The following is a 23,181-nucleotide window of genomic DNA, read 5'->3' as shown; positions in this document are numbered from 1 at the left end:
CCCTTCTAGGGGAGGTTCAGCTCCTCAGTAGTCTAGCCACTTCCCCAGTGGCAACTGCAGTCACTTATCCTGCCACTTCCCCAGTGGCAAGTGGGGGGCACCCATACCCAACCACTACTCCAGATGCCAGTCCAGTGACCCTGTCAATTGCAGCCTCCTGCTACACCCCTTTGAATCTGCTATTGCTGCATTTCCCTGAGCCATTTCCCTGCAGCCACAGCACCCGCCTCAGTTGCAGCAGCCCATCTGGAGTTCCTTCTCTTCTCCCCAGATTCCTGCCTGCATTACTCTGGTCCAAGGTGCTACAGGGTTGCAGCCTACTCCAGGGACAATTTTCCCTCCTTGAGCTCCAAGCAGCTACTGATTCTGCTCTGCCCTGAAGCTCTTCTTATATGGGGCTGCTGGGCCCTGATTGGCCGCTCCTCACAGCCCTTCTCCTATTAGCTGCTTTTCACGCAGCCTCTCTACATCTCTATTAACCCTTTCCTGCCCAGTGTAGGGCAGACGCCCATCACATCACCCAAGAGTTCTGAAGGAATTCAAATATGAAATTGCAGAACTACTAACTGTAGTATGTAACCTATTGCTTAAATCATTCTCTGTACCAGATGACTAGAGGGAAGCTAATGTAATGGTTATTTTTAAAAAAGGCTCCAGAGGTAATCATGGCAATTACAGGCCAGTAAGCTTAACTTCAGAACCAGGCAAATTGGTTGAAACTATAGTAAAGAACAAAATTATCAGTCACACAAATGAACACGATATGTTGGGGAAGAGTCAACATGGCTTTTGTAAAGGGGAATCATGCCTCACCAATCTACTGGAATTCTCTGAGGGTGTCAGCAAGCTGATGGACAAGAGTGATCCAGTCAATATAGTGTACTTGGATTTTCAGAAAGCCTTTGAGAAGGTCCCTCACCAAAGGCTTTTAAGCAAACTGAGCTGTCATGGGATAAGAGGGAAGGTTCTCTCATGAAGGTCCACACTTCTGGAAAGACGTGGACAAATTGGAGGGAGTCCACAGGATAGCAACAAAAATTATAAAAGGTTTAGAAAACCTGATCTATGAAGAAAGATTAAAATGACTGTATGCTTAGTTTTAAGAAAAGACTGAGGGGAGCCCTGATAAGTCATCAAATATGTTAAGGGCTGTTATAAAGAGGATGATGTTCAATTGTTTTCCATGTCTGCTCAAGATGGGACAAGAAGCAGTGGCCTTAATCTGCAGCAAGGGAGATTTAGGTTAGATATTAGGAAAAACTTTGTAATTATAAGGGTGGATAAGATTTGGAATAGGCTTCCAAGGGAGGTTGTGGAATCCCCATCACTGGAGATTTTACAGAACAGGTTGGGCCAACACCTGTCAGAGAGAGTCTAGGTTTACTTGGTCCTGCCTCAGAGCTGGAAACTGGACTTGATGATTTCTTGAAGTCCCTTCCAGCCCTATATTTCTGTGATTCGATAAGAAATAGAGGGGCAACAATATTACTGGTTTGTCAAGCGAAAGAGAATTGCTCAAATATCTGAAGAAGGGAGGGTGTGCTAATCAAAGTAGCAGACTGGGAGTCAGAACTCAAGAGATTCAATTTCCAGCTTTGCCATTAACTCACTGTGCCATCTCGACAAGTCACTGAGGCCCAAGTTTCCAAAAACAGCATCTCATTTTATGTGCCTTAATTTTTGGGTGCCTATTTCTAGACTTCTTGGGTCTGACTTTTAGAGGTCCTAAGGAACCACAGCTCCCATTGACTTCATCAGGAGCTGTAAGTGCTCAGCACTGCTGAAAATCAAGCCCAAGGAGTCTAGAAATGGACATTGGAAAATGGAGACAAACAAATTCAAGGCCTCTTTTGGAAATTTAACCTTTAATCTCTCTGTTCTTCAGTTTTCCCCTGTGTAAAAAGGAGTTTAACACCTATCTCAGAGAGTGGTTTTGAGAATTGATGTTTGTAAATCTCCATGAAGATGAAGGATCCACACAAAGTATTATTTGTAGCGTAAGGAGGTTTAAGACCAACAGGGACCATTAGATCTCTAGTCTGACCTCCTTATGTCACAGGCCAGAGAATTTCACCCAGTTACCCCTGTATTGAACCCAATAACTTGTGTTTGACTAAAGCATAGCTCCCTGAAAGGCATCCAGTCTTGATCTGAAGATATCAAAGACACACGGTCCACCACTCCCCTTGGTAATTTGTTCCTAAATTAGTCACCCATTGTCTTGTAATATGACAACGGAAGTCTGAAAAGCTTAAAAATGGAGAAGAAAAAAATCAAGAAAACTTATCAGTAGCAAAAACACTTTAAGAATCCAAACTCATGGAAAAGGTGAAAGTGTCACTCTATTATCTCCAGCAGATTCATGTCTTTATGTTGTAATGAAGTACAGTGATGGGTCTAGGGAACGAAATTCACTTTGAAGAAAACAAGCTCCTCACCTTTTGTTCGTTATTTAGTTGCAAGGTGGTTAGTTCAGCTGTTCAGCTAGTAAGCGTGGGCCATATACAAGGCATGGCATTTTCTGAACAAAAACTAATATTTCACTGGTATTTCATAGAATCATAGAATATCAGGGTTGGAAGGGACCCCTGAAGGTCATCTAGTCCAACCCCCTGCTCGAAGCAGGACCAATTCCCAGTTAAATCATCCCAGCCAGGGCTCTGTCAAGCCTGACCTTAAAAACCTCTAAGGAAGGAGATTCTACCACCTCCCTAGGTAACGCATTCCAGTGTTTCACCACCCTCTTAGTGAAAAAGTTTTTCCTAATATCCAATCTAAACCTCCCCCACTGCAACTTGAGACCATTACTCCTCGTTCTGTCATCTGCTACCATTGAGAACAGTCTAGAGCCATCCTCTTTGGAACCCCCTTTCAGGTAGTTGAAAGCAGCTATCAAATCCCCCCTCATTCTTCTCTTCTGCAGGCTAAACAATCCCAGCTCCCTCAGCCTCTCCTCATAAGTCATGTGTTCTAGACCCCTAATCATTTTTGTTGCCCTTCGCTGGACTCTCTCCAATTTATCCACATCCTTCTTGAAGTGTGGGGCCCAAAACTGGACACAGTACTCCAGATGAGGCCTCACCAATGTCGAATAGAGGGGAACGATCACGTCCCTCGATCTGCTCGCTATGCCCCTACTTATACATCCCAAAATGCCATTGGCCTTCTTGGCAACAAGGGCACACTGCTGACTCATATCCAGCTTCTCGTCCACTGTCACCCCTAGGTCCTTTTCCGCAGAACTGCTGCCTAGCCATTCGGTCCCTAGTCTGTAGCTGTGCATTGGGTTCTTCCGTCCTAAGTGCAGGACCCTGCACTTATCCTTATTGAACCTCATCAGATTTCTTTTGGCCCAATCCTCCAATTTGTCTAGGTCCTTCTGTATCCTATCCCTCCCCTCCAGCGTATCTACCACTCCTCCCAGTTTAGTATCATCCGCAAATTTGCTGAGAGTGCAATCCACACCATCCTCCAGATCATTTATGAAGATATTGAACAAAACCGGCCCCAGGACCGACCCTTGGGGCACTCCACTTGATACCGGCTGCCAACTAGACATGGAGCCATTGATCACTACCCGTTGAGCCCGACAATCTAGCCAGCTTTCTACCCACCTTATAGTGCATTCATCCAGCCCATACTTCCTTAACTTGCTGACAAGAATACTGTGGGGGACCGCGTCAAAAGCTTTGCTAAAGTCAAGAAACAATACATCCACTGCTTTCCCTTCATCCACAGAACGAGTAATCTCATCATAAAAGGCGATTAGATTAGTCAGGCATGACCTTCCCTTGGTGAATCCATGCTGGCTGTTCCTGATCTCCTTCCTCTCATGCAAGTGCTTCAGGATTGATTCTTTGAGGACCTGCTCCATGATTTTTCCAGGGACTGAAGTGAGGCTGACTGGCCTGTAGTTCCCAGGATCCTCCTTCTTCCCTTTTTTAAAGATTGGCACTACATTAGCCTTTTTCCAGTCATCCGGGACTTCCCCGGTTCGCCACGAGTTTTCAAAGATAATGGCCAATGGCTCTGCAATCACAGCCGCCAATTCCTTTAGCGCTCTCGGATGCAACTCGTCCAGCCCCATGGACTTGTGCACGTCCAGCTTTTCTAAATAGTCCCTAACCACCTCTATCTCCACAGAGGGCTGGCCATCTCTTCCCCATTTTGTGATGCCCAGCGCAGCAGCCTGGGCGCTGACCTTGTTAGTGAAGACAGAGGCAAAAAAAGCATTGAGTACATTAGCTTTTTCCACATCCGCTGTCACTAGGTTGCCTCCCTCATTCAGTAAGGGGCCCACACTTTCCTTGGCTTTCTTCTTGTTGCCAACATACCTGAAGAAACTCTTCTTGTTACTCTTGACATCTCTCGCTAGCTGCAGCTCCAGGTGAGATTTGGCCCTCCTGATTTCATTCCTACATGCCCGAGCAATATTTTTATACTCTTCCCTGGTCATATGTCCAACCTTACACTTCTTGTAAGCTTCTTTTTTATGTTTAAGATCCGCTAGGATTTCACCGTTAAGCCAAGCTGGTCGCCTGCCATATTTACTATTCTTTCGACTCATCAGGATGGTTTGTCCCTGTAACCTCAACAGGGATTCCTTGAAATACAGCCAGCTCTCCTGGACTCCTTTCCCCTTCAAGTTAGTCCCCCAGGGGATCCTGGCCATCCGTTCCCTGAGGGAGTCGAAGTCTGCGTTCCTGAAGTCCAGGGTCCGTATCCTGCTGCTTACCTTTCTTCACTGCGTCAGGATCCTGAACTCAACCAACTCATGGTCACTGCCTCCCAGATTCCCATCCACTTTTGCTTCCCCCACTAATTCTACCCGGTTTGTGAGCAGCAGGTCAAGAAAAGCGCCCCCCCTAGTTGGCTCCTCTAGCACTTGCGCCAGGAAATTGTCCCCTACGCTTTCCAAAAACTTCCTGGATTGTCTATGCACCGCTGTATTGCTCTCCCAGCAGATATCAGGAAAATTAAAGTCACCCATGAGAATCAGGGCATGCGATCTAGATTTGTGATACAGTTAAGTAAGATTAAGGACCAACCGAAAAGCAGCCCTCATGAACCCTGCTGGCTTATGTAGCCATGGCAGTTGCTTCTGATTCAGAGGGAGAGGTACTCCTATGTTAACACAGGGGATAACATAAGAAGATTCAGGGTATGTCTACACTACCCGTCTAGTCTAGATGTGATAAATCAATCCCCAAGCGCTCTCCCATCGACTCCTGTACTCCAGCGCCGCGAGAGGCACAGGCAGAGTTGACAGGGGAGCGGCAGCAGTCGACTCACCATGGTGGAGACACCACCGTTAAGTCGATCTAAGTACCTCGACTTCAGCTACTTTGTTCACATAGCTGAAGTTGCGTAACTTAGATTGATCCCCCCCCAGTGTAGACCAGGGCTCAGTGGGACAAATTCAGAGGCTATGTGGTGTAAGATATAGAGTGTAACTGAGCCTGGGGGAGTCTAAAGTAGTATACCTTGCAGACTCGGGCTGGAAGACAAATACAGCAGGAAAAACAACTAACAGGAGGGTATCAGAAAGTGTATGTAAATGTAACCCCTCTCCCTCACCACACACTTTAACTTATGTCATGTCCACTCCTTCCACAAGCTCGTAAATTACATACACCCTTTTAGCCCTCCTTTCACCCATTTCCTGGTGTGTAACTTGTACCACTTTCTACAGCATCTCTGAATTTGACCCATAAGCTTTACATTTCTCGTTTTCCCATCTGTCTCTTATCTATAGCTCTGTCATAATTTTTGTTGTAAAAAATAATCTGTTTCAAGTTGCTGGCTGCTGGGCCCAGAAAAGTTACTTACGACCTTTGTATCAGGTGTGTCAAGTTTCATAATCAGGCAGTCTTGACTGAGACACCCTGTCACTGGTGCTGGGGAAAGGTGTGACCAAAAGTGAAAGCACTTCCTCTTGTGTTCAACTTGCCAAGAAATCTGTTTCTGTGATAGCTGATTTCTCACTTACTCCATTTGTGCAGTCTGCAGCTAGGACATCCTTGCAACAGGCAGTGTTTTGAGCACCACTGGTCATAAAGTGCTCCACCCTGCTTTCTTTATGGTAGCTGTCTGGAAAGTGATGGAACGGCCATTGGTGGTTTGTTTGTTTGTTTATTTTTTGGTGGGTTATTTTTAAAGTCCTGAGTGATTTTGGCTCTGACTGTATTCAAGATCACTTCCCTGAGGCATCTACTAGTGGGTATTTGCACTCACATACACAACCTGCTTTTTTCAGTGCCACCGTTGTGACTTAGATTGGTGGTGATCACACCTTTGCTGTTGTAGTGAACCCTTATGCTGTGGGCAAGAGACAAACTAAGCCAGTTTGTATCTCAGAGACACAGGTGAAAATCTGTAGCAACTAAGTAGAAGTGACTGGAATTGCTCTGAATTTCCAGTTATGTGACTGAGACAGAAATTGGCCTGATTTAATAAATAAATCATACACACATGCACCTGAAGAGCTTGGTTCATCAAGTCTGCTTGAAATAAAGAGAAGCTTTTCTAGATGCTAGTAGCAGTCGATCCCTTATTCTTTTTGTGGACTCAGTCACCAGAGAGCGGCAGAACAGCACCCACACACTTTTGTACCTGCCGTTCTCAACTACATGCTTAAAATGGTGGGTGCCACATTTTGTGTTTTGTTCTGATGGTGCTACTCCAGGATTTAAAAAAAAAAATGCTTATAAAAATAGTATTCGATCATTAGCATCCCAAAACTGCAGAGTCAGCAGAGGCCTTTTCTCATTATTTGTTAGTAAAATACTTAGCATGCTTTGGGCCTGGAGGCCCATATCCTACAAGTTCCGTGCAGGTGGTTCTCTGTAGCTTTGCAAAGCTCATTGACTTCAGTGTCTGCTGTGCAGATGCAGGGGTCCACCTCCAAGGATCAACTTACAGAATTGAGGCCAGTAGAGGTAATAATTTATTATAATAGTACTTTCTATTGTAAGATGTCTTGGACCGATACTGTATTACCATTACTATAGAATGTTGTCGTACCTTTTCGTAAGGGAAAGCAGCACCATAGGGCAAAGAAGCAGAGTCTCACCGTAGGCCTTTAAAGAGTGGAGGCCTCCCTACAAAAGAATTCCTATGGAAATAATTGGGAATGCTGCACAGTACAGGAGACTGCACTTTCCACAGAATGGAAACACTCGTAGGATTGGTCCTATTGTGAAGTAAAAAATAGCGACATCTGCACTTGAACCTGCTACCTTGAAAGCTTTTGTCCTGTTAAAAGAGCTGGGCCCCCAATATAGTCTAAACACTTAAGTTTGTTGTGTGTGTTACAGAACTGTAAGTATTGTTATTGCTGCTTGGCAACTGAACCAAATATCCCCTATACAGCTGGACTGTGTTTTAAACTTTACACCCACAAACAGCTAGAAAAAGCGCTCTTGAAATGCAAAACAATGTGAAGTCAAACTAATGTAGATTTTTTTTTTTCATCCAGATCCTCCTCCACCATCGGTATTAAATTGCAATGTCACTAATGGTCAGATTAGAATATCGTGTGCGATACATTTCTCAAAGGATGTGCACTACAGTTGGTATCGGGATGACATAAAAATTATTCATGCTAATAATTCTGTTCTCGAACTTAAAGAAAACGCAAACCCTTCAGAGAAAGTTTTCTGCATCAGAGAAATCTCCAAAACAAAAATCAACGACTCAATCTCTCTGAGTGCGTGCTTCTCGGAGAGTAAGTATGTGCGTAAAAAGGTCTTTGTAACAGTGAGAGGGGACCAGGGACTGAGCTGGGAAATGAGATGTTCATTTGGACTGCAGTGTTCCTCTTGATGTCTCAGGAAATTATGCATAAAAGGGAACAAAATGCAAAAGTCACTATAGCAGAGTCTGTATGGTGTTAAAAGTGACTTTAGAGCTGGTGAAAGGTTCTAGATTGATAGTTATCCCATTGCACAGAACATACAATGCAGGGATAGCAGTAGTGTAAACTGTCAGCTGCTACTTGGAACGAACTACTAAGGGAGAAGAGTGAGTTCAGTCTCCGTGGACAGAGTAAACCTTGGCCTCTCTGCTGAACCTGTCAATAAGGGGCTTTATCAATGTCAATTATGGTGGTGGAACCTGTCCTGTAAAAACTGGACTGAGTCTATCAAATCATTTCACATAACCTGCCAAGCAATCATCAGAGGCTAATGATTTCAATCACTACTGACCTGATCTGGATTCGCAGTGGTGTTTTAGAAAATTGGGGACAGAAATATTTTCTCTCGTCGCTGCATTGGCAAATTCTGTGTTTTAATTAACTTGTGAAACTCAGGGCCACAGAATGTCACATGGGGTTTGTCTACAGAGGCACAGGTATGGTGCTGCGGCTATGCTGTTGTCCCGTTGCTGTAGTAAACGCATCCCCTCCAGAGGTGGTTGCTCGGTCAATGGGAGAATTCTTCTATTGGCCTAGCGGTGTTTACACTGGGGCTAAGGGCAGCTTAACTACATCTCTCAGGGGTGTTGACTAGGCCTGAGGCCAGGTTTAGACATTTATAGGAATAAAAAGAATACCTACAGTTCTATTTCATAGAATAAAACATGTATATAGAATATAACCACTCCTGCTTTAGGGACATAAGCCAATTACTAACTGACAGGAGTTAGGAAGAAACTTCTGCTCTGGGCAGGTTATTCCATGGCTGTCCAGCATGCTGTTTTTTTGCCCCTTTCTCTGAAGTATCAGGAACAAGCTATTGGTAAAGAGAGCAGGCTGGACAGTGCACTGTGATCTGGCATGGCAATTCCTACATTAAAAAATAGAAACTTTTGTTAACTTTCTAAAGATAAGAAGCTATTAAAATATCTTAAGCATAATGTAACATACCATCATGTTGGGGAGGGATAGCTCAGTGGTTTGAGCATTGGCCTGCTAAACCCAGGGTTGTGAGTTCAACCCTTGAGGGGGCCATTTAGAGATCTGGGACAAAAATGGGAGATTGGTCCTGCTTTGAGCAGGGGGTTGGACTAGATGACCTCCTGAGGTCCCTTCCAACCCTGATATTCTATGATCATTGGGCCAAAGTCATCCCTGATGTAATTCCACTGGAGCTAGTGGGGGTGACACCGGTAACTGAATTTGGCCCAATAAAGTTTTCAAATCATTCCTTTTTTAAAAAAGTTTTACATTTGTATGTGCCTTTTAAACACTCTTTCTCTATAGACTTTTGACTTGAATGAGGTTGTTTACAGCACATTGAAATGTCTTCTATTAGCAATTTGTTCTTTTTTTTTTCTTTAAGGTCCCAACGTTCTTTCAAGAGGTAGAAATGGTTTAATAGCAATTTTTGTTGTTATTATTCTTCTCCTTCTATTCATGGGAGCACTCTTCTTTCTATGGAGAAGAGGTATGTAGCACTTCATTTGTTTGCATATGCTGTGTGATTTTGCTGCACTCTAAGTTTCAGTAGGATGAACATATGCTTACCTGCATTAAAATGCATTTTAGTTATGTAATCAATAAGCCCAGCTTATATAATCTCTATAGGGCTGGAGGACTTGAGAACAAATTTACTTTAAATTCCTTAGGACTGGATCCTGGGCTCTGTACACATCCCACAACAGGCATACCCTGACAGAGAGGTGTGTGAGTAGGTGCAGTTCTTCTGGAGCTGCTGCTTTACCAGAATCTGTGGCCACTCTGTGTCCTATCTGCATGCGTGTCTGGGGAGTCAGCCTGTAGATCAGAGGTGGGCAAACTACAGCCCGCGGGACCATCCTGCCCAGCCCCTCAGCTCCTGGCCAGGGAGGCTAGCCCCCGGCCCTCCCCCACTATCCCCCCTCCCTGCAGCCGTGCTGCCACCCGGGCAGCAGGGCTGTGAGCTCCTGCTGCTCTGAGCGGCATGGTAAGGGGGTGGCGCGCACGTGCGTGGCAGTGGGGGGGTTGGGTAGAGGGTCCTGGGGGGCACTCAGGGGGCAGGGAGCAGTTGGATGGGGTGGAGGTTCTGGGGCGGTCAGGGGTTGGGGGGCGGGGCGGGGTGGGGGGGTTGGATAGGGTGTGGGAGTCCCGGGGGGCCTGTCGGGCGGTTTGGGGGGTGGATAGGGGCCGGAGAGCAGTCAAGGGATAGGGAGCGGGAGTTGAATAGGGGGTGGGATCCGGGGGGGTGGTCAGGGGACAAGGAGCAGGGGGGGTTGGATGGGTCAGGAGTTCTGAGGGGGGCAGTCAGGGGGTGGGAAGTGGGAGGGGGCAGATAGGGGGTGGGGACCAGGTTGTTTGGGGAGGCACAGCCTTCCCAACCTAGCCCTCCATACAGTTTTGCACCCCGATGTGGCCTTCGGGCTAAAAAGTTTGCCCGCCCCTGCTGTAGATCCAGTTAGTTGTTATGCCTCTGACTTCCATCATCCCTACAGGTGTTCGTGTGTGGAACCTGACATGCAGGGGGTTGAATGCCCCCTTTTGGTAGAGGCTCCCTGAGTCCTGTGCAGAGAGACTATACTGGTTTTGCTGCCAGTTAAATATTACATGTCTGTAGTGGGAAGGGAAGGACTTTGACATTAGCAACATTCCCTCTCCTCCCCTCCCCCCCCCCCCCCCCCTTCTGTGAACTACTTTTCAGTTAATACTATGGGCTGAATACTGGCTTGGAAAAGAAATGCCTAACCCCCCACCGTGCCCCTCAGAAGCAAGCACAGACATAGCTCTGATCCTAGAGGTGCTCTGTGTGTAGAGTGCTCATTGACTTCAGCAGGACTTCAGCATGCAGAGGAGCTCCAGTGCTGAGCTCATTGGCTGCAAAAGCAGCACAGACTGCTGTTCTCATTCTGCCTCTCAACAGGGACACTCTCCATGCAGCTTACTCTTAGGAGGAATCAAATGATCCGTGTGTGTTTGGAGCAGGAGCTCTATGTATGGATCTACAAATATGTAGATATTTATTGCTTATGGACCATATGCTCTCTCTTGGTCACTGCCCATTTTGGGCCCTTTCTCGTAACGAAAGTGGAAGCTCCTTGGAGATGTCTCTACTTTGCTAGCTGGAGCCAGAATTAAGGCAGTTATCATTTGCTCTGCTGCTTCTGGTCAATTATATTTTGTCTGGTGTGCACTTACTGAGCCAGAATTTACCCTACTGTATGTGTCCGTCTCATTTACAGCCTATTCTCTGCACCCCCCCAACCCCCCACCATTAGATTGTGAGCTCTTTGGGGCAGGGACTGTCTTGTTGTTCTGTGTTTGTGTAACACCGAAAACAATGGTGTCCTGCTCCATGACTAGGGCTTCTAGGCACTACAATAATGCGAAGAATAATAACAAATAACACATCAGCTTTCTTTCTTTCTTTCTTTTTCCCCTTAAGGTTTGCTTTCCAACGTTCTCCATCAGATACCCACAAATCACTCAGGTAAACATTACGCTAACCTTATAGGCTCATTATACACTGTGTGCAGCTCTTCATAATTGAGGCTTCACAACAGTGTTCTTGCTGGGAACAGAATGTGTTGACGCACTGTTGGGGGTTTGTTTATGGGCCCTTGGGCTCTTGTGTTCCTGTTATGAAGAGCATGGAGAGTGACGGTAAGAGATTCCGTAGACATAGACTTATAGTTCGAGAACTTTTATTTCCCCTGTTGAGCCCATCAAAGCGTTTCATCTTGGGAGGACAGGACTTTGGCTGGCAGGAACCCTACTCTTTGGTTGAAGCTATTGATGTGTGATCTGTGGCTGATAAATGCCCTTCACAAGCCCTGGTTGAATGATTCATCTGGCTCTTTGGTAGCTCAGTTCCCCAGACAGGCGTTCAGTACCTGCTAGGAATGAATGTTAGGAACAGGTGTCGCTGTTTTTGTTGTATCAGGTTTCAAGTTGGGAGGGGGTCACTCGTGGGTGTGGGCCTACCTGACTTGAAGGAAAAAGAGAGAGTTGTTTTGGGGTAAAACATGAGAGGGGGGGTTAATTTGGGAATAGGTGTGATGTAAAGGGTTCCTCATTGGACTTCTGAACTAAGAGAGTTCTTGTCTGCTCTGGCCTTGGAATTGCCCAGGCTGCTTTTGCATTTGAAAAGCAGTGGGTTGGGATTATAATTGAATCTTGAGGTACAAAAGCCATTCTAATGCTTCTGTAGTAGCTAGATGGATCCCCTTTGTGCCACCCTGTACGTGTGAGCGGGGCCATTTTCTGATGTATCGCATGGTTTGTACCTCACCACAGTCACAATTTGGTTATTCTTTGATTTTCCATTTGTGGAGGAGATACCCACACCTTCTGAGTGTTTTCTGAATGTAGTTGGGTGCAGTCCACTGCCTCAGGGGAAGGCAGAACTCCAGGACTTTGTTAGTTGGATCTTCAATCAGGTCTTTTTTTTTTTTTTGAGATGTCACAAGCAGCTCATGATTCAAGCTAGCAAGAACTTGTGTTCTTTCCATTGGCCTGTAGTGTTGATGCATGGATCCAGAAGGGCTTCTTGGAGTTGAGTCAGGAGAGTGGCAGTGAATTGAGGTCTTGGTGTATCAGCAGGTCTGGAGTGGCCCGGGTCTTGTATTCCCAAACAACCTCAGCATCTCGTGTGATGTCGGCTGCTGCAGTACCCACCATACTGAAAGCCACAGTCTTGGCATTGATTTGAGAGAGCCACTAACAAGGTCTTATCTTAGGTGACTTTGCTGTCCACACTGATGAATACTTTTGTGGGCTTTGCTGGAATCTCATGGTTGGCATGTCAATCATAGACCTCTGTCATGAGATTTTGGCTCTGCACATGGGGCTGGGCACTTTGGATCCTGTTTGGAGACCGCGGAGTGAAAGCTGGTCGTTTGTTAGGATGAGACCATGACCATGTGCAGTTTGAGGTCAGGGCCAATCCATGTTCCCAACAAAGGTTGATGGACCCTGCTAGGTTTCAGGTTTTTTTACAGGAGAATACTCCATATCTAGTGGCTCACTCTAGCAATGTGCCAGTTGGGTATTATGATCACTTTTGTCCTCACCCATTAGTACTGAGTCTCCAAAGCATCCTCTTTGTTTGCATCATCTGCTCAGATCATTTTGGTGTACATGTGACCTACACCAGATAAAATATATGAAGTACGTGTTAGGGCATCAGGGACAGAAACTGCACACTGTTCCATTGCATCACTAAGAACTTCTGAGCTGCCATGTTGAGGCTGGAATGGAGACAGAGCTTTTTCTCAACCTTCGCATTCATCTGGCATAACTGTTCCAGGTGGTTGCAGCCTGGTGGTTCTCGGTTGCCTGCATTAAGATGCTGTAAAGAAAGTTCTATTTACTGAACAGTCAAGTTTGATTGAATTCAAACTGGGTGGGTTGCTTTCAGGGGCAAACTTGTGTCTGAAAGTCACTGATGTCCTCAGCTCCCCATCAGGGAAATGGAGACAATTATGTCCTACCTCAGAGAGGTCTTGCAAGGATAAAGCCATATTTATGAGGCACTCAACTATTACAGTGATAAGTACATAACTAAATGGATGCCCATGCCTCTTTCTGTGAACCATGGCAGTTGAGATCAGCTAGTGCACATGAGTTAACAGTCTGTAGATTTTAATTATCTGGGGAGGGAGTGGCTTGTTCTCAGTGAATGGTCCTCAGCTTTGTAATTCACTTCAACTAGTCTGACAGAGCCTAAGTTTGTTGGTGCAAGATCCATTTTTTTTACTCAGCTTCTTGAGGTTGAGGTGGGTGGCTTAGGGGTAGTTGTTCTAGTTTTGTTTTTGGATCTTGTCTTTTCTTCAGTATTAGTATAGTATTTTACTGAATTATGAGTTTGCTCCTTGAGTCATATAATTGGTTTCATTTTGTGAATGGAAAATTAAATAATTCTTGATTTGAGGTTTTTGACATTTTTATGCTGATGTGCCTTGGGATTTTTTTTATACATGCAAGTTTGTATTTCATTTGTTTAGCTGTATATAAGACTGAAGAACAACGTCTTACAGAAGATGACAGATTTCCGGAAGAAAGCGGCCAAAAAGGTGAGAGTGCTGGAGTATAATATATTTTACCGGCCACACTGCTATCGTTAATGGTCTGTTAGCATTTCTCGTACAAACCCTTCTGTCTACAGGTGATTTATAAATCATCTGTAAAAACTGCTCCAGGCTGGAACCTGGCATACAAAGGGCCTCATCTGCCTCATGTCACAATTGACTTCATTGTGAGCAAGTTCAGTCCCAGTGTCTCAGCTGAGGAGCAAATAAAGTTTTAAAAAAATTCATACAAATCTGCTCCACTGGAATTTTGAGTTATAAATTGGCCTACAGATAGAAATGTAGACGTAGGAATTGCCAGGCTGGATCAGACCCAGCTTTGGTGATGATCTAGTTCAGAGTGCTTTCTCTGGCAATGGCTGGTACCAGATGCTTCACAGGAAGAAAGCCCATAATGGATGATTGATTACAGAATACTTGCCCATGGGGAAAGTTACTTCCTGACCTCATCAATCAGAGGTTGTTTTATGCACTGAAGCATGAGGGTTTACATCCCTTCTGATTTTTATCTGACCTAATGTAACTGTAGATGGTCTCATTATTCATAGAAATATATTCATAGAAATACAAACGCTCCCTTTTGAAAATTCTCATAATTATTAGTATTAGATAAGAAAAATATCTACAGCTACACTGGGTGACTTGGCACAAAAGTACAGGACCACAATGAGCTTTGTCCTTTCCTGAAATGTCTTATGCTATAATTGGACAGAATTAACTCTATTAATGTTTAAACCAGAGACCGGTTTTTCTCCTCCCCATGAGCATGCATCAGTTGATGCTATCATAAACATTTAAGACAACTAAGATTAAAAGAGGTACAGACACACTACAGCATAGCCTCAATATGCAGCAGGTCTTGGGAGACGCTTGAAACCCCTGGCTAATCAGGAGTACTGTAGACTCAGGTGACATGCCTGGCCCATTTTGTGAAACAGGTCACTTCAAGTTTTCCAGTTCATCATTATGTGTTGCTTGTTTGCAAACGTAGCTAGACTCCAAGGCCCAGTAGCTTGCAGCAAGATTTCCTAGATGAATTTCCACTGAATGCCTAGCCTACACAGAGAGAGGCATCACATAAATTCTGTAGGGAGAGTCCTTTCTCTGATTTCTCCCACCCCACACACACACTGGTAGTTGAACAATAACTCAAATACAGTTTTTGCTCTGCCAAGATTTAATTATTTGCTTCTCTGTTTCTGCAAACAGTAGGTGGGTGGGTTAAGAGGCTAGTATTATAGGGCCTTATTCTTCTCGCACTTCTATTGGGTTTTCACCTGTGTAACTTCATTGACTTCAGTGGAATTATGCCTGATTGGCTAAACTATTTGCAGAAAAGTATATTAGAACAATCTGTGTGCAAATTAGTTGTGAACAGACATGGATTTTTATAAATTTGCTCAGTATTCAAAATTGTTTGAGTAGGTCATACAAACTGTTGTTGTTATGTGACCTGCTGGTCTCCTTCATGTGAATTAGCACAAGCAGGCTGAGTCCCTGGAACAATGACACTGGCACAAGTGCAGTAACAGCAGGTGTACTGATTACTGGAAGAGAGTACAGAGACTGCTCTCATCCCCTCCTGCTGCGACTGCTGACTTTGCCCCCTCCAGGCAGGAAACACCCCCTGTCTTGACCTTCCTCCCCAGAGTTACTTCCAGACTCCAGAGTTCTTCCTATCTGAGTCAAAGCCACACTCATTAGGAGCTGAGTGCCTGTAGAGGTGTCAGCCAGCACAGCGAGGGCAGGTCTGATGCAGCTGCATCGCTGGAGTGCTTAAATGAAGATGCTGTAAGCCGACAGGAGAGGTGGCAACTCTGGGAGAGGTGGTAACTATGTTGGTGCAAGAAGCTGTCCTGCTGACGTAGAGCTGTCTGTACCGGCACGTAGTTTGGTGTAACTTTGTCACTTGGGGGTTTGGATTATTCACACTCCTGAGTGATGTAGTTATACCGAAGTAATTCTGTAGGGTAGACCAGGGCTAAATTTATTACACTATTTTCTGCCAATGGATTCCTGATAACTATTACCTTTGAATGTCTTTTGCTACTCACTATTCATGTGGTATTGTTTGTTACCTGAATGGATGACCTTGTCTTTATAAATTACTTCTGTTCCTGCCCAAAATGAATTTTATTTCTCCATGAAGAAATTACGGGGAAAGGGCAGGCATGGGCTGCATTTCAGAGCCCTGCAGACCAGGTGTAGTTCTGAGACAGCAATTTAAGTGCCCCATCCTAGATAGTCCATTAATTCATGTATTAATCAATAGTAGGTTTCCTCTTTGGGTCTGTGCTTGCTCGTACTTTTGTAACAAAATGTGAACATTTGCATCAGACCTTTACTGTTAGTTTTTCCCCTAATGTCTAAATTTTTGCCTTTGTGAGTTTGAGAACATTATTCCTTCAACTGTCGTAATCCCCTCTCATAGTATGTGGATAAAAATGTACACCAGTGTATACATGCAGTGACCTGACTAGGCTAGGCCAGTGCTTCTCAAGCTATCTGATGTGGGGGACCGGCAATTTTTTTTTCCTAATGTGTGTGCAGACCGGCAGCCGATGGCTCGCAGAGCGGCACTGGTCCGCAGACCACCACTTTGAGTAGCACTGGGCTAGGCTATGTTCTCTGTGAGGAGAAACAGAGGCATACCAAGAAAAAAGGAATAATTTTTAAATGTTTAGAATTTTATAAGGGAAAACCCCAAAATTGTACCGGACACATAAGTAATATAGAACATTACTAAGTACTTACTACTGATAATAATAAACTGTAGGTTACCTACACATTAACCGTTGTGAGCTTGTACATACTACTCTTCCTTACTCTGTGCAGTTAATACCAAATGCATTGTTATTGAAAGAACAGAAGAGATTACTCAACAATATACTATGTGACTTCAGAGAAGAATCAACTTTTCCTGTACTTGGCTGTAAGTCGTGCTCCACTCTACCTGTCCTGTTCTTTGCTTCTCTTTGGCATGTAGTGCTTCTTAGATTCGATGTTCCTGTGGCTTTACTTCTTTTCAGTTTATCCACAAGAAGGGTTTCTTCACCTAGTGGGCCTTCACCTGTCCATTAGGTATCTTTGAATTGTGTTCTTTCAGTAGATGTTCACACAGTCATTCTCTCTGTTCATTTACTTCATTTCCTTTGTGGGTTGCTTCTTGTTAACTGTTTTCAGGATCTATCAGCTTTTTGATGAATTCTCTTTTTCACCAATAGGTTTTTCCCTTGCTTCTCTCTCTTCCCTACTTACATTCTCCTGTCCTTCATTTATTATTCACCTCTCCTCCTACCCCAGCTCCTGTTCACCTGCTAATTCAGCAATTCAGTTTCTCTATCTTTAAGATGAGGATAATGATACTTGCCCTTCTTTGTAAGTCTCTGTGCTGGACTCAGCGCAAAGCCCCAAGAGGTTGAGGAAATCTGAGGATTTCTGATGGCTCCGAAGTTTCCTCACCATCACCATGGCTCCAAAATTCCACACTGGAGCTGGCTGAAAGTTGGGATTTCCAGTTCATGAGAAATCTCAGCATTTTGAAGTTTCTCCTGAATCATGAATTCTGATACGATTTCAGTTCAGATACAAAATGCAACTTGCTCCCTCATTCTTCATAGCAGTTGTGAAACTGACAAGAACGTCAGTTTCCATTAGCAGCTCCCAGGCCTTCAGGGCACATCTACACAGGGCAAAGAGACCTGCAGCAGGGCCTCACACGGCTCAGACTTGGGCTGCAGAGCTAAAAAATTGCTGTGTAGATGTTCTGGCTCAGGCTGGAGCCTGAGCTCTCAGACCCTCCCCCCTCACAGGGTGCCATAGCTCAGGCTGCAGCTTGAGCCTGAATGTCTATACAGCTACGTTTCAGCCCCAAACCCGAGCCCTGTAGGCCTAAGTCAGCTGACCAGCTCCAATCATGGGTGTTTTAGCCCTGTGTAGACATACCCTCAGGGTCTGAGGCTTCAGAGCAACCGGCCCAAGATTCTGGAAACTCTGGGGTCTCCAGCTCTGTCCTGGAGCCACAGCCCCTTGGAGGCCGTCAAAGGATCCCCAGGCTCCCAGCCACATGGCAGGGAGCTTGGAAGCCCTGAGGGCCCACAAGTTGTTCAGGCTCCCTGCTGCAGAGCTAGGAGCTGAGTCCTAGTTAATCGACTCTCCCAGGGATTTCAGGCTTCTGGCTCTATGTCAGGGAGGCTGGAAAGTGGGGTTGTGGTGCTACCCCGGGGCTGTGGACCCTAGAAGCTTGGAGTCCCCCGTCCTGAGGCAGATGACCATAATGGAACTGACATAACCGAGACAGCCCGCCCATTCTGGCTGCATCCCAGGGCTGCCTTATGTGCCACAGCGCTGCCCAAAATTGCCCCTCTGCCAAAGCACCCATCCCACCACTTCATTCCCTGTGCTGGGGCCTGAGCAAATGTGATTGAAGGACGGCCTAAAGGCTGTGCTCTGCAGTACCTAGGCCAGGAGAATTTTTCCCCACTCAGAACTGAGGGGGGCGGGGAAGGGGGCACGTTGGGCTCCTTTACAGCCCCTACTAAAGAGGGGCTGGTGCAAGTATCAGGATCTCACCCAGTGCCCTTGGCATATAAAATGAGAGGATTTGATTAGTAATCTTTAAAACACTGAACCCAAAATGCCATTGTTAGCTGCTCTGTAGACTAGAATGACACTTTAAAGTGAAGCAACAGAGTCGGAGGAGAAGTGACAAGATGTGCCAGCGAGCCACCAAGACGGTAACAAAAGCCAAGCTGAGGAAGGTGTGTGTGGCTGTCAAATTTTAGCCAGAATTGAGGCACAGAAGTGAGGGAATGAGCAGCTAGAGAGAGAGAGAGAGAAGCCCCTGGTTGTAAAGATAGAAACATGGCCCTTGTGAAGGGATGGGAGGGGATGAAACTATCACTGTTGCAAAGCAGAGTGGGAGGGAGGCTTTGGGCTAGATCTACAAAGGGGCTTAGGTGTCTTTAACTAGGGTTTAGGCACCTAAGTCCTGGTTTTAGGTGCCACTGGCTCTCAGCATGCCAAGCTCCACACAGAATGGGTGTGGGGAGGAAATGGCAGTGTCCATCCTCATAAGCTTTAGCCCAGTGTTTAGGGTTCTCACCCAGAAGATAGGAATGCCCACCTCTGCCTGCCATCTATAGGGCACCTAAGCCATCTGACACTAGAAGAGGGGTTCCTGGCTATGGATTGCAAGCAGGGAGAGGCGGCCTCCCTGCAGCCTGGATGCAGGTGCCAAATTGCATGAGAAGGGTGTGGTTTAGGATAAACTCCTCTCTCCCCATCTCCCATTGGTTAGCTTAAGCCCCTCCCTACCTAGCATCCTGGTTTTTGTGGCTCCCATTCTTCAATTCTCCCCATTCATTGTATAGGATCCCTGGGTGCCTAACTCAGCCTCTGTTGATCCCATCGCTGTTTCAGTGATTTTTCTAGGCCCCCAGAAATTAGAGGTTGCACCGCTGCGTTTTGCCACCCCTCAGTCCCTTTGTGGCTCCAGCCCTTGCAGACTGGAGAAGAGGGGAGGAGAGAGGGTTTCTATTGCTGAGAGAGAAGTGGCCTGTTGCTCAGCAAGGGAATGAGGGGAAGGGAGCATGAAGCTCAGTGATAGTGAATCTGTGCATGGGGACATGGAGAGGAGGTTTGGAAGCAAGTTTCTCGCAAAAGCAGAAACAAGAAAATTCTACAGGAGGTACCGACTGTACAGTGTGGCACTTTCTTTGATTTCTTCAGCCTGTCTCTGCTCCCCTGTCTGTTCTGGTGTGTTGATGCGGTTACTTGCTGATGTGCTTCTGTTGTGTGTACACAGGGCATTTCTGAAGCATTACTATCCTGTTCGTTAGCCTGTTGCTTTCACCATCTGTTCCACTGATGGAACTAAGGCAGTAGTTCCCAGCCTTTCCAGATTACTGTACCTCGTTTAGGCATCTGATTTGTCTTGCGTACCCCAAGTTTCACCACCCTTAATAAGTACTTGCTTACAAATCAGACATAAAAATAGAAAAATGTCACAGCACATTATTACTGAAAAAATGCTGACTATCTCATTTTTTCTGTATGATATGATAGTTTTTGGTGACTTTGCTAGTGCTCTTTATGTAGCCTGTTGTGAAACTTGGCAAATATCTAGATGAGTTGATGTACCCCCTGGAAGACTCATACCCCTAGTTGAGAACCACTGAACTTACATCCTAAAAGCATGGTCAAAATACTAATGTTTGATAGCTGAGCTCATTGCTTCCCTTGGACAGAGGTCATTATTATTATCCCCTATTTATAGATGGGGAGATGACACTGGAGTCTCTGTAGCCTCTGTTAATCCTGGAAATTTTGGAGGCTTCTGGTACCATTAGATGAGATGAGCAAACTCCCAAATGTAGTGTTCTCTTTAGTGCCAGGCCTACCAATCATATCTGTTATAGGGGTTACATAATTCTTCAGTGTGTGGATGGAGGGCAAAATTCAATCACTGTAATCCCAAAGGAAATGGAAAGATCTGAGTTCTTGCTCATGTGAATGGAAACTCCACGAAGGCTTATGAAAATGGGTTGTTACCAGTTTTGCCCGTTACTTTGGGGTATGCTCATTTATTAGGGTTACTCTTTGGGAGGGGGGTTTTGTAATCCTATTAATGTACTGCTTGTGTCACTTGTGTGTTCATATGGAGCTCTACTCCTCCCTTCTGCAAATCTCCTCCCGATGGAGCTACCCGCAGGACCTAGGGTCCCCAGGGCTGGGTTCCTCCAGCCCCAGAACCAGATGAACACACACACACTCGCGCACATATTAACAGAGCAAGCCTGAGCAGGCTGGGTTGAACAGCGCTTCCAGGCTGCCACCTTCATATGCCCCATACTCAGCAGACTGGGTCAAGCAGCACTTCCAGGCTGCCACTGTTATATGCCCCTGGACTTTGCGAACTGGGTCAAGCAGCACTTTCAAGCTGCCACCCTCATATGTCACAGCACGTCCCTATCCCCACTTTCAAGTCACAATTGTACTGGTAGTAACCCACTTGATGAGCAAATCCCACAGTATTTTGGGTGCTACAGGGATCTTTAGCTTAGGTAAAAGAAGTGTTGCTGCAGAGTAAATGGGGAAGCTAAAAACACAAAAGAGTAAAGTTCAGAGAGAGAGAGAGAGAAGCAACCAGCTTAACCATAAAAGTTATTTTTTGAATAATAGGGATAACTACACAAGGAGAGCATAAACCAACGTAACAGTTACATTATTAAAGGTCACAAAAGTCATATATAGAAAAATATACCTGATCAAACAAGTCAGGGTTAGAAAATTATACCTGAGGTAGAAAAGAAAACAGAGAGAGAGAAAGAGAGGCATCTCACCAACTTCCATTAAGCTTGAACTGGTCAGGGTTCCCAGGTGTTGGTGGTAGCTCAGGGTCCTGAGTGCTGGAGACAGGCAGAGCCCCCAGCATGATCAGTCAGGAGAAGATGAAATCCCATTGAAACTGATACAGAGTTTGGATCCATGCATCAGAACACTGATTAGAGGGTGAGTAGGGGTTTTTGTAGAGAAAATGCAATGGTTCAAGGGAGAACACTAGATTTGTTTATAGGTAAACTGATGACTCAAGGGTGTTCTTTAGGCTAGACAATAGGAGATGATCACTCTTGGCTATGGATGATGATCCTTCCAGGGAGCTCACAATGCAATTAGGCTGCTTCAGTATTTTGGATATTAATCAAGGATTCATTACTAGAATTGGTCAGATACCTGCTGAGCTGGGTGTGTGCAGGCATAGGTTCATTAACATCTGGAGCAGAGATCCCCCATGATGCAGTGCTTCCCTGCTTTTCTGGTCCCAGAGTTCAGTGTGGTTCTCTGTTCTCCATTCTGTATGCTAATGGAGATGTCTTCCTGTCCCATCTTTCTTGTAGATGAGGCTGGAGGAGTTGCCTTTGTTCTTGTCACCCTTGTCAGGAGGGGTCTAGGTGTGTCTCCCAACACCCTTCACTGTGCTCTGCAAGTCTTTTCTCTGATTGGTTTTGGTTCAAGCACAGGCTGGTGGGAGGGGGTGTCTTTCATGAGTCAGACAGGCTGGATACTGGGCCCTGGTTCCCCAAGAACACAGAGCTGACTGGTATCAGGGTTGAACAGTGGAAAGACTCACTAGTTAAAAACAGATGTGTATAGCTTTCCATTAAACACATCTCAAATGGTTGAAGGCTGTCCCCTTCCAAATCACACTCTAACTTTTTTTTACGTTGTCACCTCCATAGAACCATCAACTGAACCAGTAAGGAGTGTAATAAATTCTGATTATATTTAATTTTTATTTTTATTCCCAAGAAGCCACAAGGAAGATGGAAATACAGAGTTAGTGTAAGATACTGAACAGTGAAATTAATTCTGCTGTTGTATATGAAGTAGGGCTGTCTATTAATTGCAGTTAATTCACGCGATTAACTCAAAAAAATTAATTGTGATTAATCACAGTTTTAATTGCACTGTTAAACAAGAGAATACCAATTGAAATTTATTAAATATTTTGGATGATTTTCTACATTTTCATATAAAGTGTATATGATTTTTGCTTACAAATATTTGCACTGTATAAATGATAAAATGATTTCAGTTCAGCTCATACAAGTACTGTAGTGCAATCTCTTTGTTGTGAAAGTACAACTTACAAATGTAGATTTTTTTTTTTGTTACATAAGTGCATTCAGAAACAAAACAATGTAAAACTTCAGGGTCTACAACTCTACTCAGTCCTACTTCTTATTCTGCCAATCGCTAAGACAAACAAGTTTGTTTACATTTACAGGAGATAATGCTGCCCTCTTCTTATTTACAATGTCACCAGAAAGTGAGAACAAGCAGTTGCATGGCACTTTTGAAGCTGGCATTGCAAGGTATTTATGTGCCAGATATGCTAAACAGTCGTACAGCCCTTCATGCTTCGGCCATCATTCCAGAGGAGATGCTTCCATGCTGATGATGCTCGTTAAAAAAAAATGTGTTAATTAAATTTATGACTGAACTCCTTGGGGGAGAATTGTATGTCCCCTGCTCTGTTCTACCTGCATTCTGCCACATATTTCATGTTATAGTAGTCTCGGATGATGACCCAGCACATGCTGTTCATTTTAAGAACACTTTTGCTGTAGATTTCACAAAACACAAAGAAAGTGAGATTTCTAACTGACCCACAATTTAAGAATCTGAAGTATCTTCCAA

The 23,181-nt window shown here is 44.9% G+C and overlaps 1 protein-coding gene across 5 annotated transcripts in view; it reads left to right on the top strand.

Annotated features, from left to right (window-relative positions):
* CD58 (CD58 molecule) overlaps positions 1-23,181 on the top strand; it is a 47,150-nt gene that overhangs the window by 11,641 nt on the left and 12,328 nt on the right. For all 5 annotated transcript variants that reach the window (XR_012664795.1, XR_012664794.1, XR_012664793.1 and 2 more), the window contains exons 3-6: positions 7,478-7,726; positions 9,282-9,386; positions 11,337-11,381; positions 13,897-13,965. Coding sequence is in view for 2 of the 5 variants with exons in the window: in XM_075119014.1 (XP_074975115.1) it covers positions 7,478-7,726; positions 9,282-9,386; positions 11,337-11,381; positions 13,897-13,965 (468 nt within the window). In the remaining 3 variants the exon portion in view is untranslated. The remainder of the gene's footprint in view (positions 1-7,477; positions 7,727-9,281; positions 9,387-11,336; positions 11,382-13,896; positions 13,966-23,181) is intronic.

This window comes from Caretta caretta, chromosome 1 (assembly GCF_965140235.1).
Source record: "Caretta caretta isolate rCarCar2 chromosome 1, rCarCar1.hap1, whole genome shotgun sequence".
NCBI lineage: Eukaryota > Metazoa > Chordata > Testudines > Cheloniidae > Caretta > Caretta caretta.
This window is presented reverse-complemented; position numbering and strand designations above follow the sequence as displayed.